The 22,811-nt window shown below is 40.4% G+C and overlaps 2 protein-coding genes and 1 non-coding gene across 3 annotated transcripts; all 3 read right to left on the bottom strand.

Moving 5' to 3' along the window:
• Window positions 1-2,012: 2,012 nt before the first annotated feature.
• Window positions 2,013-2,116, bottom strand: LOC129527844 (small nucleolar RNA U13). Its single transcript, XR_008672943.1, has one exon. It is a non-coding gene; the product is annotated as a small nucleolar RNA U13 (small nucleolar RNA).
• Window positions 2,117-4,399: 2,283 nt separating this feature from the next.
• Window positions 4,400-17,397, bottom strand: LOC115931075 (serine/threonine-protein kinase SMG1-like). Its single transcript, XM_063699708.1, has 9 exons — window positions 17,292-17,397; window positions 16,841-16,913; window positions 15,819-15,916; window positions 13,988-14,092; window positions 11,323-11,547; window positions 8,948-9,049; window positions 7,959-8,228; window positions 7,354-7,523; window positions 4,400-4,477 (listed from the first exon to the last, which is right to left on the bottom strand). The coding sequence occupies exons 1-8, from the start codon at window positions 17,322-17,324 to the stop codon at window positions 7,425-7,427; spliced, it is 1,005 nt and encodes a 334-aa protein (XP_063555778.1). The 5' UTR covers window positions 17,325-17,397; the 3' UTR covers window positions 4,400-4,477; window positions 7,354-7,424.
• EXOSC6 (exosome component 6) lies at window positions 17,081-22,712 on the bottom strand. The gene has a single exon (XM_055366357.2). It carries the CDS (start codon window positions 22,383-22,385, stop codon window positions 21,567-21,569), a length of 819 nt encoding a protein of 272 aa, XP_055222332.1. The 5' UTR covers window positions 22,386-22,712; the 3' UTR covers window positions 17,081-21,566.
• Window positions 22,713-22,811: the final 99 nt, after the last annotated feature.

The following is a 22,811-nucleotide window of genomic DNA, read 5'->3' on the forward strand; positions in this document are numbered from 1 at the left end:
TGACCATTAAACTGCTATAAAACAACACTATCTCATGGAAACCAACCTTGGGAGGTGAAGTTAATGCATTAGCACATTCCTCATATGCATTATACATTAATTTCTCCAGATTTTCCAGATACTGCAGAAGAAGAACAAGTCTAAGCTGGTTGTTACCATGGCCGTCATCATTGTCTGCAGTTGTCCACTGACTAACATCCTGATCAGGGTTTAATGTGTGAGCTGCGAGACTTCGAATGATACCTGAAAGCAAAGACAACATTCTGAATTTTTAAAAATCTTAAAGTTCCTAGAATAAGTGTGAGTTTTTTACGACAAATTCACATTTATCAAGTATCCTCTGTCTACCCATCATTTAAAAACAAAAAATCCAAACATGAAAGATCTTTCATTTTAGGGGAAAAAATATATATATATTTTCCACACAACTCCCATAAGTTTTGGAAAAAAAACAAACATATTTCCAATGCAATTATTCAATGAAAGCTTATTCTAACAAACATACCTGAAAATTATTGACTTTTTTTTCAAAAAAAATCATATACTCTCAAATCTTTAACAAAGATTTAAAAATCCATTATTTCTTAATAAGGCTTTGAAAGTATTCACATCACAAAGCTTGAGCGAGTTACCTTCAATTGTCTGGAAGGTGTCTTGAGCTCTGCCCAGTGGAGTTCTCAGCTTAGAAAGAACAGTGAATTGTGCAGCTTCCCATATGGCCCACTGCCAAAGGATAGCATCTGTCTTCAGGAGATTGCGTGGAATTGTTGACTGGTCACGCTTATCCAGTCTCTGGCAGCTATAGAACAGTCTTTCCAACCAACTGTCCTTCCTGGGAAAAGTAGTTTCATATTTAAAAGACAATGACAACTTCATTTTAATAATGAAAAAAAAAATGCAAGGGGAATGGGAATAAGGAACTGTAATTTTCCCTACTCCAAAAAAAGGCAAAACCTATGAAATTGAGAAGCATTATGTCCCCCCCTCTCATTTTGAGGTCTTTTATAGTTAACAGGATGAGGTACAGTGTGGAAGGATGATTAGGGTAAATGGCTCATGCCAGTCAGGAATGAAACTCATTCAATGCAACTAAGCACCTCTAGAATATCTCCACCCCGACCCCACTCCCCAAAGTGTTAATGACATCACATCAGTTAACTGTTAACCACATTTCATTACTCAATTTCAAAGCCCATTTTTGTTTCTACAGATGCTATCTTCAAAGCAATTTTCCTACTGATGAAAACTGAAATAACCCATATGAGAAGAATGTTACTTGATACTCTGCCACCCCCAAACATATTTTCTCTTCAAAATTGCATGTAAAGTCAAGGGAATCTTAAAATTATCTTTCCCAGATAAAATAGTCAAAGAAATGCCTTACCCTGTTCTATGAGAGTTCCCATACAAAATAAAACTAATAACATCAGAGAAATCTTGGGGGTGGAATATATTACTTGGTGCTTTACTCATGTGACTTCTTAATGCTGAAGAAATTTCTTGAATTTCTTTTTTTTTTTTTTTTGAGACGGAGTCTTGCTCTGTCGCCCAGGCTGGAGTGCAGTGGCGCGATCTCAGCTCACTGTAAGCTCCGCCTCCCAGGTTCATGCCATTCTCCTGCCTCAGCCTCCCGAGCAGCTGGGACTACAGGCGCCCGCCACCACGCCCAGCTAATTTTTTTATATTTTTAGTAGAGACGGGGTTTCACCGTGTTAGCCAGGATGGTCTCGATCTCCTGACCTTGTGATCCGCCCGCCTCGGCCTCCCAAAGTGCTGGGATTACAGGCTTGAGCCACCGCGCCCGGCAAATTTCTTGAATTTCTATGTGATTGTTATTGCTGTAGACAGAAAATAAAGTTGTTGTTATGCAAAATATTTTAGCTTAAAAGGTTAGCACATACTGTAGGTGGATTATTTACTTATTAACTCACTGGAGGTGAAAATATAGTAAAATTGAGACTTTCAAATGGATATAGAGATGTGATTACAACTTTAGATCCTTTTTTTATTCACCTCAGATGGGTAATGTGCCGACATCATAAGAGGATTTGAGGGAGGCATATCAAACATGTGAACATAAAAACCCAATCATTATGCTTACGTATTACAAAAGGATCAAGTTTAGGCTCTGAAAAGCTCCCAAATCAACTTGATCAAAAACAATGAAAGATTACTGTTTAGTTTTTCAAATATCTGAGCTACTAAGAAACATATTTTGGCACTACATGAGTTATTCTATACTAATTATTGTGAGCCTATAAAGCTCATTAAAAATTTTTAATTTTCTTGCAGACTTGCAAAATTTGATTATTTGACATCACTTCAATCACTGGCAAGCAGGGCCATAAAAGATGTGTCATTAATGCTCTAATAGGTGATCTGTCTTCTCCTAAAGTAGACAACCAGTAGAGGCTGTAAATATCACAGAATGTCTTTGCTCCAAAACAACTGTTATACCTTAGGACAACATCTAAAGGAATTGATTTCAACAGTTTTCCAAATGCTTGTCGAATACGAGTTCCACGGTGCACTAGTTGAACACGGCAAACATCAACACATCTATGAAAGAACGAAATAGACAAAGCAGGTGTGTTAACATTTCCAGGTTATTAGGGTTAATGTCAAAAGACATGATCTTAATTTCATACCTCTGTAAAAGATCATCTGGCAAGGAAGAGGACAGAGCGTGTAGACTGCTGCATGCCTGCAGACAGATATTCACATCTTCAACGAGAGCTATTAAACATTAAAAGACAGTTACTTTCAGCTGGCCAAAAGAAATTATATCCCAGTTTGTCATAATTATCTGAATCCATTCATTCATTCAACAAAGAGTGAGTGCCTACCACAGACTAGGCACTGTTCTTGTCCAGAATCCTCATTGACTGTCACATTTGGAAAAATGACACATTCAACAAAACCGACGTAATGTAACTGATGGGTCATCACACAAACCTTTTTCTGAGAGAAAATGTAAAAGTATATGCAAACTATAAACATTCACATAAGCTTAAAAATGTGACAATCACTTCAAAACATTTTTCTAATACTAAGAATGAAAAAAAATCAAGACTGTATATCTGTCATTAAAATGAGGATTACACATCTTCAGGTCAGGAAAAGAGCTCGATTGATGACCATCTCCCATTACCAAAGACCCTTTTAAGGACTGATAAACAAAATAGAAAAAAAAAAACAGAGTCTTACTGTTGGCTAAAAGGCCTTTGCAAAATTTATGGAAAGACGGAAGACAGAATAAAGGTGCATATGTTTCGGACTTCTTCATTAAAACAGCTACTTCCAAAGCCCAAGTCATTAACAGTTTCCTGAAACACAAAATATACAGTTGACTGTACATTAAAAAAACAAGAACAAAAACAAAAAAAGTTAAAAGCCTAGTCTTCTTACATTGGTTTTCTCTTGGTTTTTCAAACATCTCAAACAATAAAAAATAAAAATAAAAAATGAAACTATAGAAATTACTGTCAAAATTGTTGTGTGCCTTTTAAGAAAACCTCCCAACACAGCATGATAATAGCAAAGAGGCCGGGCGTGGTGGCTTACCTGAGGTCAGGAGTTCAAGACCAGCCTGGCCAACAACATGGTGAAACACCATCTCTACTAAAAATACAAAAATTAGCTGGGTGTGGTGGCGGGCACCTGTAATCACGGCTACTTGGGAGGCTGAGGCAGGAGAATTGCTTGACCTGGGAAGCAGAGGTTGCAGGGAGCAAAACTCCGTCTCAAAAAAAAAAAAAAAGCATAGAATATTAAAAATCTATATATATTCTTCAATGAAACACTGGGGGTGAGGGATTGAGGTTTTTCATGTATTTCTTTTCAGAAAGAATAAGAAAGCCTAGATTAAATAATAAAACCAAATTATAAGGTGTTTGACAATAAAGAAGCTGCTCTACCTCACCTCTATAATCCACATTTTTAAAAATTTTTTGTAATCCACATTTCTTATTCTCAAATTATAAAGGCAAATTAACAAAGTTAGGAATAGTTAATACTATATAATATCTGTTACCTCGTGTCCTGGTTAAGGTTATCTTTCTTAAGTAATATTCCCAGAAGATTTAATATAATTGAGAAATGTTGCTTTGTGGCCGTAGTTACAGTGCTAATCACAGCTCCATCAAACAAAGGAGAGGAAGAACTGAGGCTACTAGAGATAAAGTGATCATGCCTGAAAGACAAAGCATAGATTATCTTTTCATCTTTAATCAAAGAAAGCAAGCAAGTCCAAAGTTAAATCAACATACATCTTTAAAATCTACCCATTAAAAAAATAAAATGTTTTGTGGGGTTCTTTTCTTAAGAAAAATTTGTGAATACAGTACCTGGTACAATGAGAATACAATGTGTAGAGCACAGCATACTGAATGGCAGGGAAGTGAAGAGCCAGGTCACTGTGCACAATCATCAGATTCTTACTCAGAAGTGCAAAGACAGTTGGAGATAGCGCCCACATCTGATCATGTACAAAACAAAGTAAGTTTATGGCTTCTCCAAAATAAGCACAAGCATACAGAGTTTATCCTTCAAAACAGGGGTATTTGGACATTTTTAAATTAAAATTAGATTGGAAGGGATCTAGTACACTACACCTGGGACAAATACTCTTTTGTGAAGTCAGTAAAGCCTTTGCGTGCAATATAGCATCTCTATGCAATGCAGCAACTCCTCATCTATCGCTACAGTAAGAAAACAGCCACAGGTCAGGTGTTGTGGCTCACACCTGTAATCCTAGCATTTTGGGAGGCTAAGGTGGGCAGATCACTTGAGCCCAGGAGTTTGAAACCAGCCTGGGCAACACAGGGGGACCCCATCTCTACTAAAATTACAAAAATTAGCTGGGCATGGTGGCGCACACTTGTAATCCCAGCTACTCAGGAGGCTGAGGCAGGAGAATCGCTTGAACCTGGGAGGCAGAGGTTGCAGTGACCCGAGATCATACCAATGCACTCCAGCCTAGATGACAAAGTTAAGACTCTCTCTCTCAAAACAAAACAAAACACCAGCCACATACAAAACACAGGAATGAGAGTACCTGTGTTCCAAGAAAACTTTCTTGAGTCGGAGTCTCTCGCTCTGTTGCCCAGGCTGGAGTGCAATGGGGCGATCTCAGCTCACTGCAACCTCTGCCTCCGGGGTTCAAGCAATTCTCCCTGCCTCAGTCTCCCAAGTAGCTGGGATTACAGGTGCCCATCACCACGCCCTGCTAACTTTTGTATTTTTTTAGTAGAGATAGGGTTTCACCATGTTGGCCAGGCTGGTCTTGAACTCCTGAGGCTCGGGTGATCTGCCTGTCTCAGTCTCCCGAGGGATTACAGGCGTGAACCACTGCGCCTAGCCCAACGAGAACTTTCTTTACAAAAACAGGCACTAGTGTTGTGATGGTTGTACACTTCTGTGAATATACTAAAAATCAGTGAATTATACACTTAAAATAACAAACAAAAAACAGGTGCTGGGCTGTATTTGGCCCACGGACCATAGTTTGCTGATCTCTGGTCTAAACAGAGCCCTTTGTATGTGCCTTTTGCGGAAGTAGACTGTATTTCCTCAATTTTCCATATACTGCAAATGGCAAGGTGCCCTGTTCAATAAGGAAACAGAGGCGCACCCTGCCACTCTACACCTTTTCCATCCATCTTTTTCCTTTACACTGCCAAGACACTCCATTCCACCTGACTGCCCCATCCCCACCCACTTTCTCCTTATTTCTAGAGTACAGGACATAAACATCTTTGAATCTGTAAATAATGTGAATAATTTTCCTCAAAAATCAAGCTTTCATGTTTGAAGAAGAGTTTATTGTGACTTCAAACACAAGCTGTAACTGGTAATAAGCGAAGCAGCTATGGAATTATACAAGGCAATCCAATCAAACAACATGGAGCACATTGAAGCGCAAACATCAAATTTTACCTTCTTCCTCCTAAAAACTTTATTCCCTAATTACATCCATTACTTTCTTTCTTTGTTTCTCTCTTTTTCTTTTTTCTTTTGAGACAGAATCTGGTTCTGTAGCCCAGGCTGGAGTGCGGTGGTGTGATCTCAGCTCACTGCAACCTCCACTTCCTGGGTTTAAGCAATTCTCCTACCTCAACCTCCAAAGTAGCTAGGATTACAGGTGTGCACCACCACCCCTGGCTAATTTTTCTATTTTTAGTAGAGGCGAGCTTTCACCATGTTGGCCAGGCTGGTCTCAAACTCCTGACCACAAGTGATCAGCCCGACTTGGCTTCCCAGAGTGCTGGGTTTATAGGTGTCAGCAACCGTGCCCAGCCTACACCTATTATTTTCTATTAAAAATAATGTTTTTCAACTCTGTGTGGTCCAATAGGAAGAAGAAATACATAAACCATAAACAATAAATACAAATCAAGAGCGGGGCCACGTCGAACTACTTAAAAAAAAAACACACAGGCTGGGCGCGATGGCTCATGCCTGTAATTCCAGCACTTTGGGAGGCTGAGGCGGGTGGATCACCTGAGGTCAGGAGTTTGAGACCAGCCTGGCCAACATGGTGAAACCAAGTCTCCACTAAAAATACAAAAATTAGCCCGTCATAGTGGCAGGTGTCTGTAATCTCAGCTACTCGGGAGGCTGAGGCAGGAGAATTGCTGGAACCCGGGAGGCAGATGTGGCAGTGAGCCGAGATTGCACCACTGCACTCCAGCCCAGGTGACAACAGCATGACTCTGTCTCCAAAAAAAAAAAAAAAAAACAAGAAACATTTGTTTCCCCCCCGCAAAAGAAAGACTACAGGTTGAGTATCCCTTATTCAAAATGCTTGGGACCAGGAGTGTTTCAGACTTTGTATATGTTTGGATTTGAGAATACCTGCATATATATAAAATGAGATATGTGGGGGATGGGACCCAAGTCTAAACACGAAATTCACTTATGTTTCATAGACACCTTCTATTCATAGCCTGAAGGTCATTTTATGCAATATTTTAAATAATTTTGTGCATACAACAGTTTGGACTCATCACATGAGGTCGGGTGTGGGATTTTCCACTTGGGGTATCATACTGGTGCTCAAAAAGTTTCAAATTTTGGAGCATTTTAGATTTAGGATTTTCAGATTAGGGATGCTCACCAGTAAGTGTTATGAAAATATTCCAAAATCCGGCTGGGCATGGTGGTGCCCACCTGTAATCCCAGCATTTTGGGAGGCCAAGGCAGGTGGATCACCTGAGGTCAGGAGTTCACAACCAGCCTGGCTAACATGGTGAAAACCCATCTCTACTAAATACAAAAAAATTAGCCAGGCGTGGTGGCGCATGCCTGTAATCCAAGCTACTTGGGAGGCTGAAACAGGAGAATCGCTTGTACCTGGGAGGCGGAGGTTGCAGCGAGCCAAGATCACACCATTGCACTCCAGCCTGGGCAACAAGAGTAAAACACTATCTCCAAAAAAAAAAAAGTATTCCAAAATCCAAAATCAAAAACACTTCCAGTCCCAAGTATTTCAGATAAGGAATATTCAACCTGTATGAATGTTTCTAGGGAAAAAGAGACAGCCAAAATATAAGACCATGTATAAGAACTAACTTCAGTAGACAGAAAGAAAAAAGTACCAGGGGAAGAAGAAAGAGACCGCATTTTAAAACAACTATACAAATCTGAGCTGTAAGAAACACTGACATTTTCTATAAGCATGCTAGAGCAAATAGGAGAAATTCATAAAACATTTTCTAGAAAATAAAACTAATATAAAAAAACTTATCAAGATTTGTCAAGGAAAAAGAAGAAAAGTTAAATATAATGGCAAGAAAACATTCCTACCAATTTTATTTATCCAGGCATGTCTTAAATATGGCTGTTTGCTACATACAGTGATTCTGCAGACATGTTGACATGACAGTGAAATACATAAATATGTAATGAGAAAAGGCTTAACTGTGGATAAAACAAAGTCATTACAATTAAAGACTCACCCCTATTAGTGAGTTTTTGGCATTTCCAATTGTAGTCAGGGCACTGAGGTCAAATTTAACTACAAATTTTGCATTGTCTACATTGAACACATGATTCTTAAAAGCCTCATGTTTTATTTCAGAACAGGCCTCAGGAAGTTGCAGACTGTGCAGGAGGTCGTTTAGGGCACAAGTCATTTCTCCCAATATTAACTTATAGGCAGTCTCCAAAACAGGAATATTCTTCAAGCTGAGCATTGCTTGATAAACAGCATGGGCTACAGCAACAACCTGAAAAACAAAAAATTCAAGGAAGTGATAAATGGAAAATAAATCTTCTAAAATTATATGGAAAATAAATCACTATCTGTATTAGTGCTGATGATACAAATAAATTTAAAATTGATCAATTCACTGTCCGTAGCACTTAATATTTTAATTTTTTAAAAACCAATCAGAAAACTGACACAGATCAGTATGCTATTTCAAATCTATTAAGTTTTATCACAAATAAAGAGTACTATAAATGAAAACTGTCAATATGAAATTTCCAAAATGGCCGTTTTTTTTTTTTTTTTAAATAATCAACATCAAAAGACATATGGAAACAGCAGTTTAAGACTGGGTTTCTTAAATCTACCAGGAAAGTCTGTGGTGGATTTGACTAGGGGGTGGTTGAAAAGCCAGTCATTTTTGTTTACAAAATATACAGTACTTCTTAATTTATAACTTCATAAATGTGTCAACTTGTTTTACCCTTATGAAAATTTAATAAATTTAATAACAGCAAAAGATGCATAGTCTGAAAAGAGTATCTGGCACATCATTCATGAAAGTATTCAGTATGATTATCAAGAAATATAAATTTAAAAGAACAAATACAATCACTATATTCTAAATCAAACATTTCACATTTCACTCAATTTCACTTATATAGCCTGGTAAGCAACATTAGGTCCAACTCTTCAGTGACTCAAGTTGTCAAAATTCATTATCAATGTATTACTTACCTCTTTTTCTTTATGATAACACAAGAATAGTAGTTTAGATGATGGTATAAACAGTTTTTCTACAAATGATGATGGCAGTTTTGTATTTATCTGTTCAACAATCTAAATGAATAAAATTTTTAAAAAATGAGCTTCTCAAATTACAAAAAGACATGCAGAAACCTTAAAGGCACACTGGTAAGTGAAGGAAGCCAATTGAAAAGGCTACATACTATATGACTCCAACTGCATGGCATTCTGGAAAAGGCAAAACGATGGAGACAGTAAAAAGATCAGGGGTTGCCATGGGCTTAAGATGGAGGGAGGGAGGAGTGGGGACAGGGAATGAGGAAGGAGTGGGTAGAACATAAAAGATTTTTAGGGAAGTGAAACTATCCTGTATGATACTGGTAATAGGGGAAACATGTCATTACACATGTTAAAGTCCATAGAATACATAACACAAAGTAAACTATAAAATTAGTTAATAATATCAATATTCACTCCTTTGTAATAAATGTACCACACTAACACAATATGTTAATGAGGGGGAAACTGTTGGGATGAAGAAGGTATATGGGAACTCATTGTTTTCTGCTCAATTTTCTGTATATCTAAAAAATAAAAGTCTTTTAATTTAGAAAAATATATCTAAGCTATATTTTAAGGCCTTAATACTGTGACATTAAAGTGTTTAGACACCTAAATAGGACACACTTATTTTACAGTTATCATGGGCATTTTTTCACATTAGCAAAGAGAGGTGTAATTCTGGCAGAAATGCTCAGCAGAATGTCATTTAGAATTTGCTTTAAAACAAGCCAGTTGGAGATGAAAGGATAACAAAGAGGCCTAGATGAAACCAGATGGGCCGTTTGTTTCTAATTATAGAAGCTGAGTGTTAAATATGTACAAATTTATTATACTATGCTCCCTATTTTTATGTGCTTCAGAATGTCCATAATAAAAGTGGGGGGAGGATATTTATGGTTAAGAAATTAAAGGAGGCCGGCCGGGCGTGGTGGCTCACGCCTGTAATCCCAGCACTTTGGGAGGCCAAGGCAGGCAGATCACGAGGTCAGGAGATCAAGACCATCCTGGCTAACATGGTGAAACCCCGTCTCTACTAAAAATACAATTGTGCCACTGCACTCCAGCCTGGGCAAAAGAGCGAGACTCCGTCTCAAAAAAAAAAAAAAAAAAAAAAGAAATTAAAGGAGGCCAGGCATGATTGCTCACACCTGTAATCCCAGCACTTTGGGAGGGCAAGGCAGGAGGATTACTTGAGACCAAGAATTTAAGTCCAGCCTAGAAAATGCAGTGAGACCCCTTCTCTCCAAAAAATACAAAGGTTAGCCAGGCATGGTGGCATGCATCTGTAGTCCCAGATAGTCGGGAGGCTGAGTGGGAGGATCACTTGAGCCCAGGAGTTTGAGGCTGCAGTGAGCTCTGATTGTACCGCTGCACTCCAGCCAGGGGAATACAGCAAGATCCTGTGACCAAAAAAAAAAAGAAAGAAAGAAAGAAAAGAAAAGCAAAAAACAAAGAATCTGGTGCGTAGAGCAATGTTTCCTCAGAAAAAACGAGTAAAGCTACACTGAGACTAGCTATCAACCACTAAAAATAGAGGCCTGGCAGAGTGGCTCATGCCTATAATCCCAGTACTTTGGGAGGCCAAGGCAGGTGGATTGCTTGAGCCCAAGAATTCAAGACCAGCCTGGGCAACATGGCAAAACTCCATCTCTACAAAATAATATAAAAAATTAGCCAGGTGTGGTGGTGCATGCCTGTAGTCCTAGCTACCTGGGGGGCTGAGGTGGGAGGATCACCTGAACCCAAGAGGTCAAGGCTACAGTGAGCCAAAATCATGCCACTGCACTTCATCCTCTGCAACAGAGTGAGACCCTGTCTCAAAAAAAAATTTGCATTAAAAATAAAAGTAAATAGACACTAAAATGAAAGCATAGATTATAAGACTGATGAATGTACTCTAAAAAAATAATATAATAAAGCAAAGCCCTTGTTTTTTCTTTTTTGAAGACAGGGCCTTTTTTGTCACCTTGGCTGAGTGCAGTGGCACAATCAGAGCTCACTTCAACCTCAAGTTCCTGGGCTTAATCGATCCTCCTCCCTCAGCCTCCCGAGTAGCTAGGACTGCAGGTGCACACCACTACACCAAGCTAATTTTTGACTTTTTGTACAGATGGGGTCTCACTACATTGCCCAAGCTGTGCCAGAATTCCTGGATGCAAGCAATCCTTCTGCTTTGGCCCCCCAAAGCGCTGGGATTACAAGCATGAGCCACCATACCCAGACAAAGCCCTTAATTTCCTACATATCCATTTAAGGGCCTGAATAAACCAACACATTAAAAAGGAAAAGAATAATTCACATACCAGCATGAGTAAATTCAAGACTGAGATGATATAATCGGTACCACGAGTCTGGCAATTCTCCAGTTGGTCTAATCCATATGTAATGACCATGTCACCATGTATAGTCATGCTAGGATCCAAGCTGCCGAGCAAAACACCAACACACTCATTAGCAGCTGTCAACACAGCCTCAGAAAAAAACACCTGGTTTGCAGCCGTCACACATCTCATTACTCTGTACAGAATCTGTAAATGGGGAAAACAAGCAGCTTTTTAAAAAAATTCACGTGCTTCCACAAAGCAAGAAAATACTTTTTATTTAATGCAATTTCAACTGAAAATTAACTGCTTGCCTTGCCAGCAGTCTCTTAATATTCTAATTCTCAGTAGCTGAATAATAATGATACCTTTACTACAATATGTAAACATGATCTTGGCTAAAAAATCCTAAAGTGCTACTATGACAGGAAATGGAATCTGCCATCCTCTATTTCCCACATACCCAACTTCGTTTCTCCCAATGTCACTAAATGGCTGAAGCTCAGAATCTTTATCATGAAATACACCACGACAGTAATGGTATCGACAGCATGGGAATAGCCAGCCCACACATACTACAAGCTAGCTCTTGGGCTTTTGGGAATCGATCTTTCAAAACTGAACATACGAGTCACTTTAAGCTTATTAAAGTTTCTATCTACTGATGGTCTCTTTTGAAAGATAAGCACTCTCATGCTTACCACATAGTATCTTCAAAAATCATATGATTTCCAATACACACACAAACAAAATCCCCCACTTAACTATAATGGCCAATAATTGTGTACTAAATTTCTAATAAAATAGGGGAGAAAACAGAGCAAATGTTAAAAAATATTTCTGTAATATTTAACAACCAATACATACAGGATTTTATTTAGTCTACCCATGGTTTTCATTAAAAGTATCCTTGGAGGTTGGGCATAGTGACTCACATCTATCATCCTAGCACTTTGAGAGGATTAGCTGGAAGGTTCTCTTGAGTCCAGGAGTTTAAGACCAGCCATGTCAACATAACAACACCTCATCTCTACCAAATTTGTTTTTAAATTAGTTGGGCGTGGTGGCTCACACCAGTAGTCCCACCAACTACTTGAGAGGCTGAGGTGGGAGGATCACTTAAGCCTGGGAGGTCAAGGCTGCAGTGAGCCAAGATCGTGCCACTGCACTCCAGCCTGGGCAACAGAGACCAGTGGCTCATGTCTACAATCCCAACACTTTGGGAGGCTGAGGTGGGAAGACTGCTTGAGGCCAAAAGTTCAAGACCAGCCTGGGAAACACTGAGACCCCATCTCTACAAAAATAAAAAATTAGCAGGAGCTATGGTGGGAGGATCACTTGAGCCCAAGAGATAGAGGCTGCACTGAGTCGTGATGGCACCACCCCACTTTAAAAAGAAAAAAAAAGAGCTGGGTATGGTGACACCCGCTTGTAGGGCTGAGTGAGGTGGGAAGTTCACCTGGGCCCAAGAGTTCAAGACTACAGTGAGCTATGATTGCATTACTACACTCCAGCCTGGGTGACAGAGTGAGGCTCCAGCTCCAAAAATAAATAAAAAATAAATAAAAAAATAAAAACCCCACCATTGTACCATTCTCAAAGGCCTAAAAGATCTTCATAAATCAATATACACCTATCCTATAAATTATGTCCCTTTTATTTTATGTCTGAATTAACAGCTTTTTATTTCAACTCTGTACAGTCTTCAAACAACCACCTTTTAGACATTAAAAATGAAGCAAAGATATTAAACCATTTTGAAACCATATTGGTTTAAAATACCAATATGCTGGTTTCATTTACCTTTAAGTTCTGACATTTCTGCTCAAGTACACAACTTACTATATAATCAATATCCTATTTTATTTAGCAACATGTTCAGCAAAAGTATATGCTCCTAAAAGCGAGTTTTATCCTAATGGTAAAATTTTCATCAGTTAGATTAAATTTTTTATGACTGTATCACACATGCTTCTTTCTCCTTATTCAAAGCAGAGCACAATGCCTGGGGTTCATTTCTTGTGTCTTTTCCACTGAACCCTCATTGGATGTGCTATATACAGTGCAGCTAATGTTTGAGGCTGCTGAAGTGTGGCAATCTAGCTACCTCATTTTTAATTTGTTTATGTTCTTTGATACCAGGCTATCAAAGAATATAAAGATATACAAGTTTTCATATGAGTTCCATCTTATGCTCAGAGAAGATTACTTTCTGAGGCTTCTCCTATAGTGTGCTATTCGTAATATGTTGAAAAACTAAAAGGAAACCCAATAATTTAAAAGTAAAATTATAAGAAATATTATTTAAAAATGAAAGAATAAGATTTAAAAATTCAGAGTGGCCTTTTGTCATGGGAGGGTAGGGGAGTTGGATGAAAGGAGGATGAGATATAACAGGATTCCCTGCTTTTCTGGTTATTTAAGAAAGCAGTCAGACAATATATACATATACACATACATACATACATACATGCTAAACAAATGAAGGATTAATAACAGTTCACCTGGTAAAAAGAATCATTTACAATGTAAAACAATTTTATTTTTGAATGACACTTCAAATGCCCAAAAGCACTTATATCTGTTACGTATGCCTCAGTAATTGGAGGACCCGAATTGGGCTGAGGCGTTCCCCAATGCTCCTCACCACAGTACTAAATACCCGGAGAAGCGCAGACAGCTTTGGTAATGACACTGATGGAGGAGGCACGTCTTCATCCACTGATTCCCCAGAGGCCACTTGGCTGAAGTCCTAGATGTGAATTCACAGCATTCTTAATAAGTAGTACATTGTTTAAAAAAAAAAAAAACAACTCTAAAATATTTCAATCAATTCATTTTAGAATAGATTTTTAGGTTTTTAGAAAGAGAACTGTGGCCCATGAGAATATTCATGACTCTGAATATAAAAATGGGTTTTACCTAATTATTTCAAAAAGCCAACATTAAACCCAATAGACAACAAATTAAGGAAATAATCTCTTAAATCAACTCAGAAAGCTGTTGGGGAAAAATAAATTCTAGCACATATGCTCTAGTTATATGTAGGTATAAATGAAGACGGAAGCTTTTGCCACTCCTGAATTAGTTTTTGGCTAAAAATCTCATTCTAGGTATTCTTTGAGCCACTCAGCTCAACAGTGAGTCCTCCAAACCAAGAGCATGCACATGAAGAGCAAAGGGAGATTACAAGACCTGGTCTACAGATGTGTAACTGAAGAAGTACGATATATGAAAAGGACAAGATTCGCAAAAACTAGGATACTAGAACCAATCTATACATCTACCTAAAATTAAGCACCAAAATAACAGAAGAGAATGAGATCTTAAGGATAACAAGGGGAAGCATCTCTACAAACTAGAATGTGTGGCTTATGAGAGGTAGATCAGCTTTAAACGTGGGCTGTGAAAAAAGACATTCTAGGTGTGGGGGCAAAGAAAAAACAACACAGAAGCAAAACATTTCCTTGCTTTTCTAGGAAAGAGTAAACACATCAGTACAGCTAAAGGTACTGAATTCCTGTTGACTACAAGCAGCAAAGATGAGAAAAACAAGATGAGGCCAAAATCTTTATGGGAGCCTTGATTGGTTGATCTGAATAGGGGAGAAACACAAAGAGATTCAGATAAGAGATGGCACAGAGTTAAGCCATGACAGTGGGGCCAGAAAAGCCAAGTACCAGTAACAGAGGCTTCAGCAGCGCCCTTAAAGCTCCTATGCTATATTCGTACAGCCACAAAAGCTGGCTGAAGCCAAGGCTTGTCCTCCAAAGTACGATTCAAGATCTCCCGTACATATGTAAGAGGAAAATCTTTAGGAGCTTTTGGTGTTTTGTGTTTTTTTATAACACAACATCAATTTGCTTTAAGACTCTGAAGACTGGGAACAAAAAATAAAAATAAATAACAAAAAATGTCTTTAGAAAAATACCAGCTACCAAGAGTATGTAAAGCTTTGCGAAATACGAAGCTTGCAACGTTTCTTTTAGTCTCTCCAGTAATTCTCCTGGTAACTTAAACACATCTGAAATAAATGTTTAAAATACTGACTGGGCACGGGGGCTCATGCCTATAATCCCAGGACTTTGGGAGGCCGACGCGGGTGGATCACCAGTGGTCAGGAGTTTGAGACCAGCCTGGCCAACATGGTGAAACCCCGTCTCTACTAAAAATACAAAAATTAGCTGGGCGTAGTGGCAGGCACCTGTAATTCCAGCTACTCAGGAGGCTGAGGCAGAAGAATCATTTGAACCCAGGAGGTGGAGGTTGCAGTGAGCTGAGATCATGCCATTGCACTCCAGCCTGAGTGACAGAGCGAGACTCCGTCTCAAAAAAAAAATTTTTTTTCAAAATATTGCAATGGGCTTGTAATTTCTGCTTAAATGTCAGGAGGTCTGAGCCATTTTAAAATAAATCTAGCACAATTTAAGATTTTTTTCTTAACCAAAATTTTAAGAAACAGCTTTCTATATACTCACCTCAGCATATGCTTCCATGTCTTCTAGAAACTGACCAAGAAGAGTCGTAGAAAATGCAAGATCAGCTACCCAAAATGGCTCCAAACTCTGCAACCACCCTTGGAATCGTATAAGAAATTGTGAAAGGGTAGGGGGGAGAAAAAACACCAAAAAATCCAAATTAAAAAAATATAAGAGGCTTATTTTAAAAAGTATCTGGTTTTCAAGCAGCATACCCTAAAACATGTCCTATATCATAAAATTAAGACTGCTAAACATGCTGATCACGATTAACCAATACCTCTTTAATTAATACCTCTTTAATTGCTGCAGAAATTAACATGTAAATGTTATTTCCTTACTTTTTCAGTAAATTTCATATCTATATTGTCACTACACATGACTTAAGACTAAAATGCCACAATCTACCATTGGCCTGGCTAATCCCAGGGCCACATCTAACCATTAAAGGTGTATACTCATCTCCTCAGTGAAAATGAAACAGACCACTATCACCTGAATATCCTATTTTCAAAAGTTTATTACACCAAGTAAGTTACGAGAAACTATGACACTTGAAACAAGATGAAATGTGCAAATGAGCCACGCTAGTCATTCACTTAACTCCAAAAAAATGGGAAACAAAACCATTTCTCATTTATGACAATTCTCCAAATTAACCCTATATTTCCTTTTTTAAAAAAATAACCAGAAAAACAATAAAATGTTACAAATAACTTGGATCTTCCATTGTCCACTTCAGGGTATTGCCACTGCAATATATTCTTACCATATACTTTTTCCTACCAGTACAAACTACAAATAACTTGGGTAAGTCCTGTCTGTACTTATTCTACCCACCTACTAGTAATTTCCTCTGAAAATATATATTTAGCTAACAAGTAATGTTCATTTACAATAAAACATTTCTCTGAATTAGTTTTCTTGCATTATTAAAGAAATGGTATTGATAGATGGTCACTGGGGGACCACTGCTCCTCCCCGACAGTGTTTAAATAACTGGTATAGGCTGCAAGACTTACCAGATACCTGCTGCGTGAGCGAAGGTTTCTGAGTATGATCTATATGCCATCCAACTAATATATCAACTGTATCCTTGATGGAAACAAAGAGAGAGGGGGCCAATCATTTTAAGATATTACTGCCATTCACCTGTGGACCATTCCACAGCAAAAGATCCTAAAAAGAGCATCTATGTTCTACCTACTCAACATTCTAGAAACTTAGAAAGGGGAGAGGGGCAGGAAAATAAAAGAACTACATTTCTGACAACAATGAAATAGTTTATTTTCTTCAAATATTTTAAGGTACGAACGTCAGAAAGAAAAATGCAGCATTTAACCCTGGAACCTCAAATATCACTGATTATACTCAAAGGAGCAGAGGCATTGTTTTCCATCTGATTCCTCAGTTCCTCACACACACAACCAACCCCCTCACCCCATGATCTGAAAAGCGCAATGAGGAACTCACCCTAAAATTAGTGCTGAAATATGAGGGTAACATCAAGCCACCAAAAGAATGCACTTAACACATTTGCAAAGCAATTCTGGTGTATCCACATTTTCAAGAATTGACTGCAGGCTGGTCATTACAAGCTTAAAAATAAAAGTTACAAACCGTGAACATTCAACAAAATAGGGAGAAAACAAGCAAATTAGGTTCATTATTTACTAAGTGACTACATAAAAAACTGAGTATGAGACCAAGAAAAACAGATTCTGTAGTTTTAGTTAAAAAAAAAAAAATTGACTTGTAAATCCCAGCTACTCGGGAGGCTGAGACACAAGAATCGCTTGAACCCAGGAGGCAGAGGTTGCAGTGAGCTGAGATTGCACCACTGCACTCCAGCCTGGACAATACAGCCAGACTCCATCTCAAAAAAAAAAATTAATAAATAAAATAAATATATTGAAAATATTTCGCTCCACTAAGATGTTAAGCTAAAAACAAATACTGTTTTCTCTTCTTCAATGTTTGTTAATATTAGTCCTTTGACATCAGTTAACATTAGTCCTTAATAACATCTGTTTACAATATCCCTAAATGCTCTCTTTAAGATTCCACCTGTGATTAAATTTCAAATACAAAAAAGTAAAATGGATTTGGGAAACTTTTCTATAAAGTACAACAATTACTTTGCAATCCAAAATATAAAGCAAATTTTATATAATTTATGCTTTAGTATATTAGTACTTGCTTCATATTAAAATTAAAGAAGATCAGTATGGCACCACACATGAATAACATGCAGGCTCAGGTTACCATTATACATAAATTTTTAAAATAAATATATGGCAAAAATAATAATTGTCATTCCATTGAAAGAATATTTATTCTGCAGCTGTTAAAAGACATTTTTCCCTAAAAAAAGAAAAGCTGTGCTTTACATAGCAATCTTATAAAAGAAATGCTAGAATCAGAAAACCATCATTTTAGGCTGGGTGCAGTGGCTCACACCTGTAACCCCAGCACTTTGGGAGGACGAGGCAGGTGGATCACTTGAGGTCAGGAGTTCAAGACCAGCCTGGCCAGCACGATGAAACTCCGTCTCTACTAAATATATAAAAATTAGCAGAGCACAGTGGCACCTGCCTGTAATCCCAGCTACTCAGGAGGGTGAAGCAAGAAAACTGCTTGAACCTGGGAGGCGGAGGTTGCAGTGAGCCGAGATCGTGCCACTGCCCTCCAGCTTGGACAATAGAGCAAGATTTCGTCTCAAAAAAAAAAAAAGAGAAAAAGAAAACCATTATTTTGCAATAGCCAATGTTATAATCTACACAGGCACAGACTATCAATGCTAAAAATCATTTAAAAGACATTTTAGGGGTAATTACAGAAATTTGAATATAGAACACATATGTAATAAAATTCATTTTCTTAGGTATGATTACAATATTCTTGTTATACAGAAGAAAAACCTTATTCTTGGGAGATGCAAACTAAAACATTATGGGTTGAACTGTCATGTGTATGGTTTTCAGATGCTCAACAAAAGTGTGTGAGAAAATAAAACTGTGGCAAAATATTAGTAACTGGTAAATCTAGGTGAAGCATATATTATGAAATTATTATCGTATTTACAGGTATTTATTTTACTGGTGCATCTATCTTTCTATGAATGTGAGAATTTTCACAAGAGCTGGGAAAATGTTCATAATTATGCATGCAGAATAAGCCCAAGCTGGTGGCATTCTGTTCAGTTACAGGTAGTTTTCTGAATCTTCCCTCAAATTTTTCTCAAACCTCTATAATCAAGGGGAAAAATGTTTTGTTTTGCTTTGCTTTTTTGAGATAGGGTTGCCTATAATGGAGTGCAGTAGCTTGACCATACCTCACTGTAGCTTCAACCTTCCAGGCACAAGCGATCCTCCTGCCTCAGCCTTCAAGTAGCTGGGACTACAGGTGCATACCACCATGCCTGACTTATTTTTTTTCCTTTTTTTTTTTTTTTTTTTTTTTGGATAGAAACAGGGTTTCCCCATGTTGCCCAGGCTGGTCTCAAACTCCTGGACTCAGGCAATTCACCAGCCTCAGCCTCCCACAGTGCTGGGGTTACAGGACTGAGCCACCATGCCCAGTTAAAAATACATTTTTTATTTGAAAAAAAAAAGAACACTCCTTACATTTCCTTTATATTTTGTAAACTACATACCCAAAATAAAGCATATCAAAAACTGTAAAAAAAAACAAAACAAAAACAAAACCCTAATATCAGATATTCCAAACACAACAATACCATAATTTAATCACTTAAAATCTTACTCAAAACTAAATCAATGATCTTTTAGGCCAGGTGTGGTGGCTCATGATAGTAATCACAGTACTTTGGGAGGCCGAGGCAGGAGGATCACTTGAGGTCAGGAGTTCAAGACCAGCATGGCCAACACAATGAAACCCCATCTCTACTAAAAATACAAAAATTAGCCAGGCTAATGGCACACTCCTGTAATACCAGCTACTTAGGAGGCTGAGGCAGGAGAATCGCTTGAACCTGGGAGGCAGAGGTTGCAGTGAGCCGAGATCATGCCACTGCACTCCAGGCTGGACATCAGAGCAATACTCCGCATCAAAAAAAAAAAAAAGATATTTTAATATATTCAGATACACAAATATGAAATAAAACTAAGTAGAGCTGGTATTCATTTACACATAATTATCTTATACCGTTTGGAATAAGAATTTGGGGCACGTTAGCAAACCAAAAGGCTCAGAAAGAAGTCGTGATATTTAGTTCTTGTCTCCCTCTACAAATGTGAAGCACTCTTCTATCCCGCATTCCTAGTGGAGTTCCTATTTTCAAATTTGCAAATCATTCTGGTCCTAAGCAATCTCAAAAAAAAATTTCTAAAAACCAAAGAGGAAAAAAATCTTATAACTTTGGGAGGCTGAGGCAGACGGATCACTGAGATCAGGAGTTTGAGACCAGCTTGGCCAACATGATGAAACCCCATCTTCTCTAAAAATACAAAAAGTTAGCTGGGTGTTGTGGCAGGTGCCTGTAGTCCCAGCTATTCCAGAGGCTGAGGCAGGAGAATCACTTGAACCTCTGAGGCGGAGGTTGCAGTGAGCTGAGATCACGCCATTGCACTCCAGCCTGGGCGACAGAGTGAGACTCTGTCTCAAAAAATAAATATAAAAAAATAAAAAGCTGTTATGCTCCATTAATACCTGCAGGCCCGACAAAGGCAGCCTAGGAATTCTAGATGAATGGAATGAATACAACTTGCTGGAAATTCTTAGGAAACAAAATGACTATTCACAGAACCAAATAAAAGCCTTCCACTAGAAACTAAAAGTAATAATAATAATAATGGTTTTATATATATGCATACACAAGCAAAGCCAGAAGAGAATAAATAGCAAATGAATGAAAACTAGAAGCAAAAACAAATAAATAGGAAACCATCTCTAAATTTTTTTTACTCAATCGACCCTGAATGCTACAGCATTATCCAGAGCCGCAGAAAACACACATAATACTTTATTCCTGATAAACAATTCAATGTCCTTAAGTCCGCCAATATCACCGTACATTCTGTGCAATCAAGAAATTTACTCAGCTGGGCACAGTGGCTCACACCTGTAATTCCAGCACTTTGGGAGGCCAAGGCGGGTGGATCACCTGAGGTCAGGCATTCGAGAACAGCCTGGCCAACATGGCGAAACCCCATCTCTACTAAAAATACAAAAATTAGCCCGGTATGGAGGCATGTGCTTGTAATCCCAGCTACTCGGGAGGCTGAGGCAGGAGAATGGATTGAACCCAGGAGGCAGAGGTTGCAGTGAGCCAAGATCGCACCATTGCACTCCAGCCTGGGCAACAGAACAAGACTCCATCAAAAAAAAAAGAAAGAAGGAAAGAAGAAAAGAAAATTAGCCAGGTGTGGTTGCATGCACCTGTAGTCCCAGCACTTTGGGAGTCCAAGGCAGGAGGATCAATCAAGGCTAGGAGTTTGAGACTGCAGAAAGAAACCCTGTCTCTAAAAAAAAGGTCCAGCTAATTTCAGGGTCCAGCTCCACCACAAGCGCAGCTCCAGGGGCTGTTGAGTTTTGCCTTTATCATTCCAAGTAGTCCCTGCTCCAGACCAAGTCCCACCATCTGGCAGTCAGGTCAGTCCAACCACAGTCATATCAGGGCCCTTCCAGGAATTCTCGACGCAGACTGGAGGCCGATGGCGCGGGTCTTTTCGTGGACGGCGGCAGCACGGTCCTCGGCTTGCGTCCGTAGTTGCTCAGGCTTCTGGTTCAGGGCTGGGCGGCGGCGCCCCTGCGGCGGGCGGCCCGCACCAGGCTCTGCTGCAGCACGGGGTAGAGGCGCTGGCAGCCCTCGAGGCCCAGGCGTACGGCCTCCGCCCAGCTCTCGGTCAGGCCGCCCTCGCCGCTGCCCAGCAGCCCGGCCACCTGATTCAGCACAGGCATGAGCGCCACGGTGAGGCCGGCGGCGGCGCGCTCTTCCTCGAGCCGCGTGGGGTCCAGCAGCCAGGTGGGCGCGGGCCCCCGCGCGAGGCTGAGGCCGCAACCCACCACCAGGTCGTACATCTCCACGCCCGCGTCGGCCAGGGCGAGCGCGGCGGCGGTGAGAGCGGCGGCCAGCGCCGAGCCACCGTCCTCCAGCAGCAGCGCCGACACCTCGAGCTGCGCGCGCGGGTAGCGGCCCAGGCGCACAGCCGGCTCCAGCGCCTCCTGCAGCGCCAGCGCCAGCTCACGCTCCTCGCAGCCGCCCGGGGGAGCGCGGCGCCGGCGGCCCGCGAAGGGTGCGCGGCGGAAGTCGCAGACCAGGCGACCGCGCAGCGCGGCCGGGGCCTCGCCGCCTGCTCCGGCCGGGCCGCCGCCGCGCTCGCCGCCCTCGGCCTGTCGCGGGCCCGACACGGCACACAGCACCTTGGTGCCTCCCGCCTCCAGGTAGGCCGAGCCCTTGGCCTGGCTCAGCAGCCCGGCGCGCGCGTACACGGGCCGTAGCCGCGTTGGGTCGCGGGTGCCGGGCGCCTCCTCCTCGTCGGCCGCGTACAGCTGCGGCGGCTGCGATTCTTCAGGGCCGCGGATGCGGCGGTGATCCCCAGGCATGGCGGCTCTTGGCGTGCGAACCCCTTCCGCCCAACGCCCTGCCGCATCCACTGGTTCTTCCGTTGCTTAAAGACGCGCGGCTGCGCATGGGCTGTCGGGAGAGCGGCGGGAGGCACTACAGCACCCCTGGAGGCCCGGAGGGAGAACGGCCCGGTCCCAGTTGTGCAGGGTAGCCGGATCCATCCATCCTGCTGGAAGGGAGGGGGGAGAGCAGCTCCAAGAAAGGCTTCTCTGCTTCCACTACCTCCACCCCTCATCTACTGAATTATGAACGCCTTGCTCCACGTCACCCCACCTATTTGGCCTCCACCTCCACAGACGTTTGAGGCAACCCTAGGGGCTGTTCTGGGGCTGGACTAGGTGAACACCACAGCAGCCAGCAGGAGCCACAGCATTTATTCTACAGACGCCAAAGGCTGTCAAAAG

Source organism: Gorilla gorilla, chromosome 18 (assembly GCF_029281585.2).
Source record: "Gorilla gorilla gorilla isolate KB3781 chromosome 18, NHGRI_mGorGor1-v2.1_pri, whole genome shotgun sequence".
Lineage (NCBI taxonomy): Eukaryota > Metazoa > Chordata > Mammalia > Primates > Hominidae > Gorilla > Gorilla gorilla.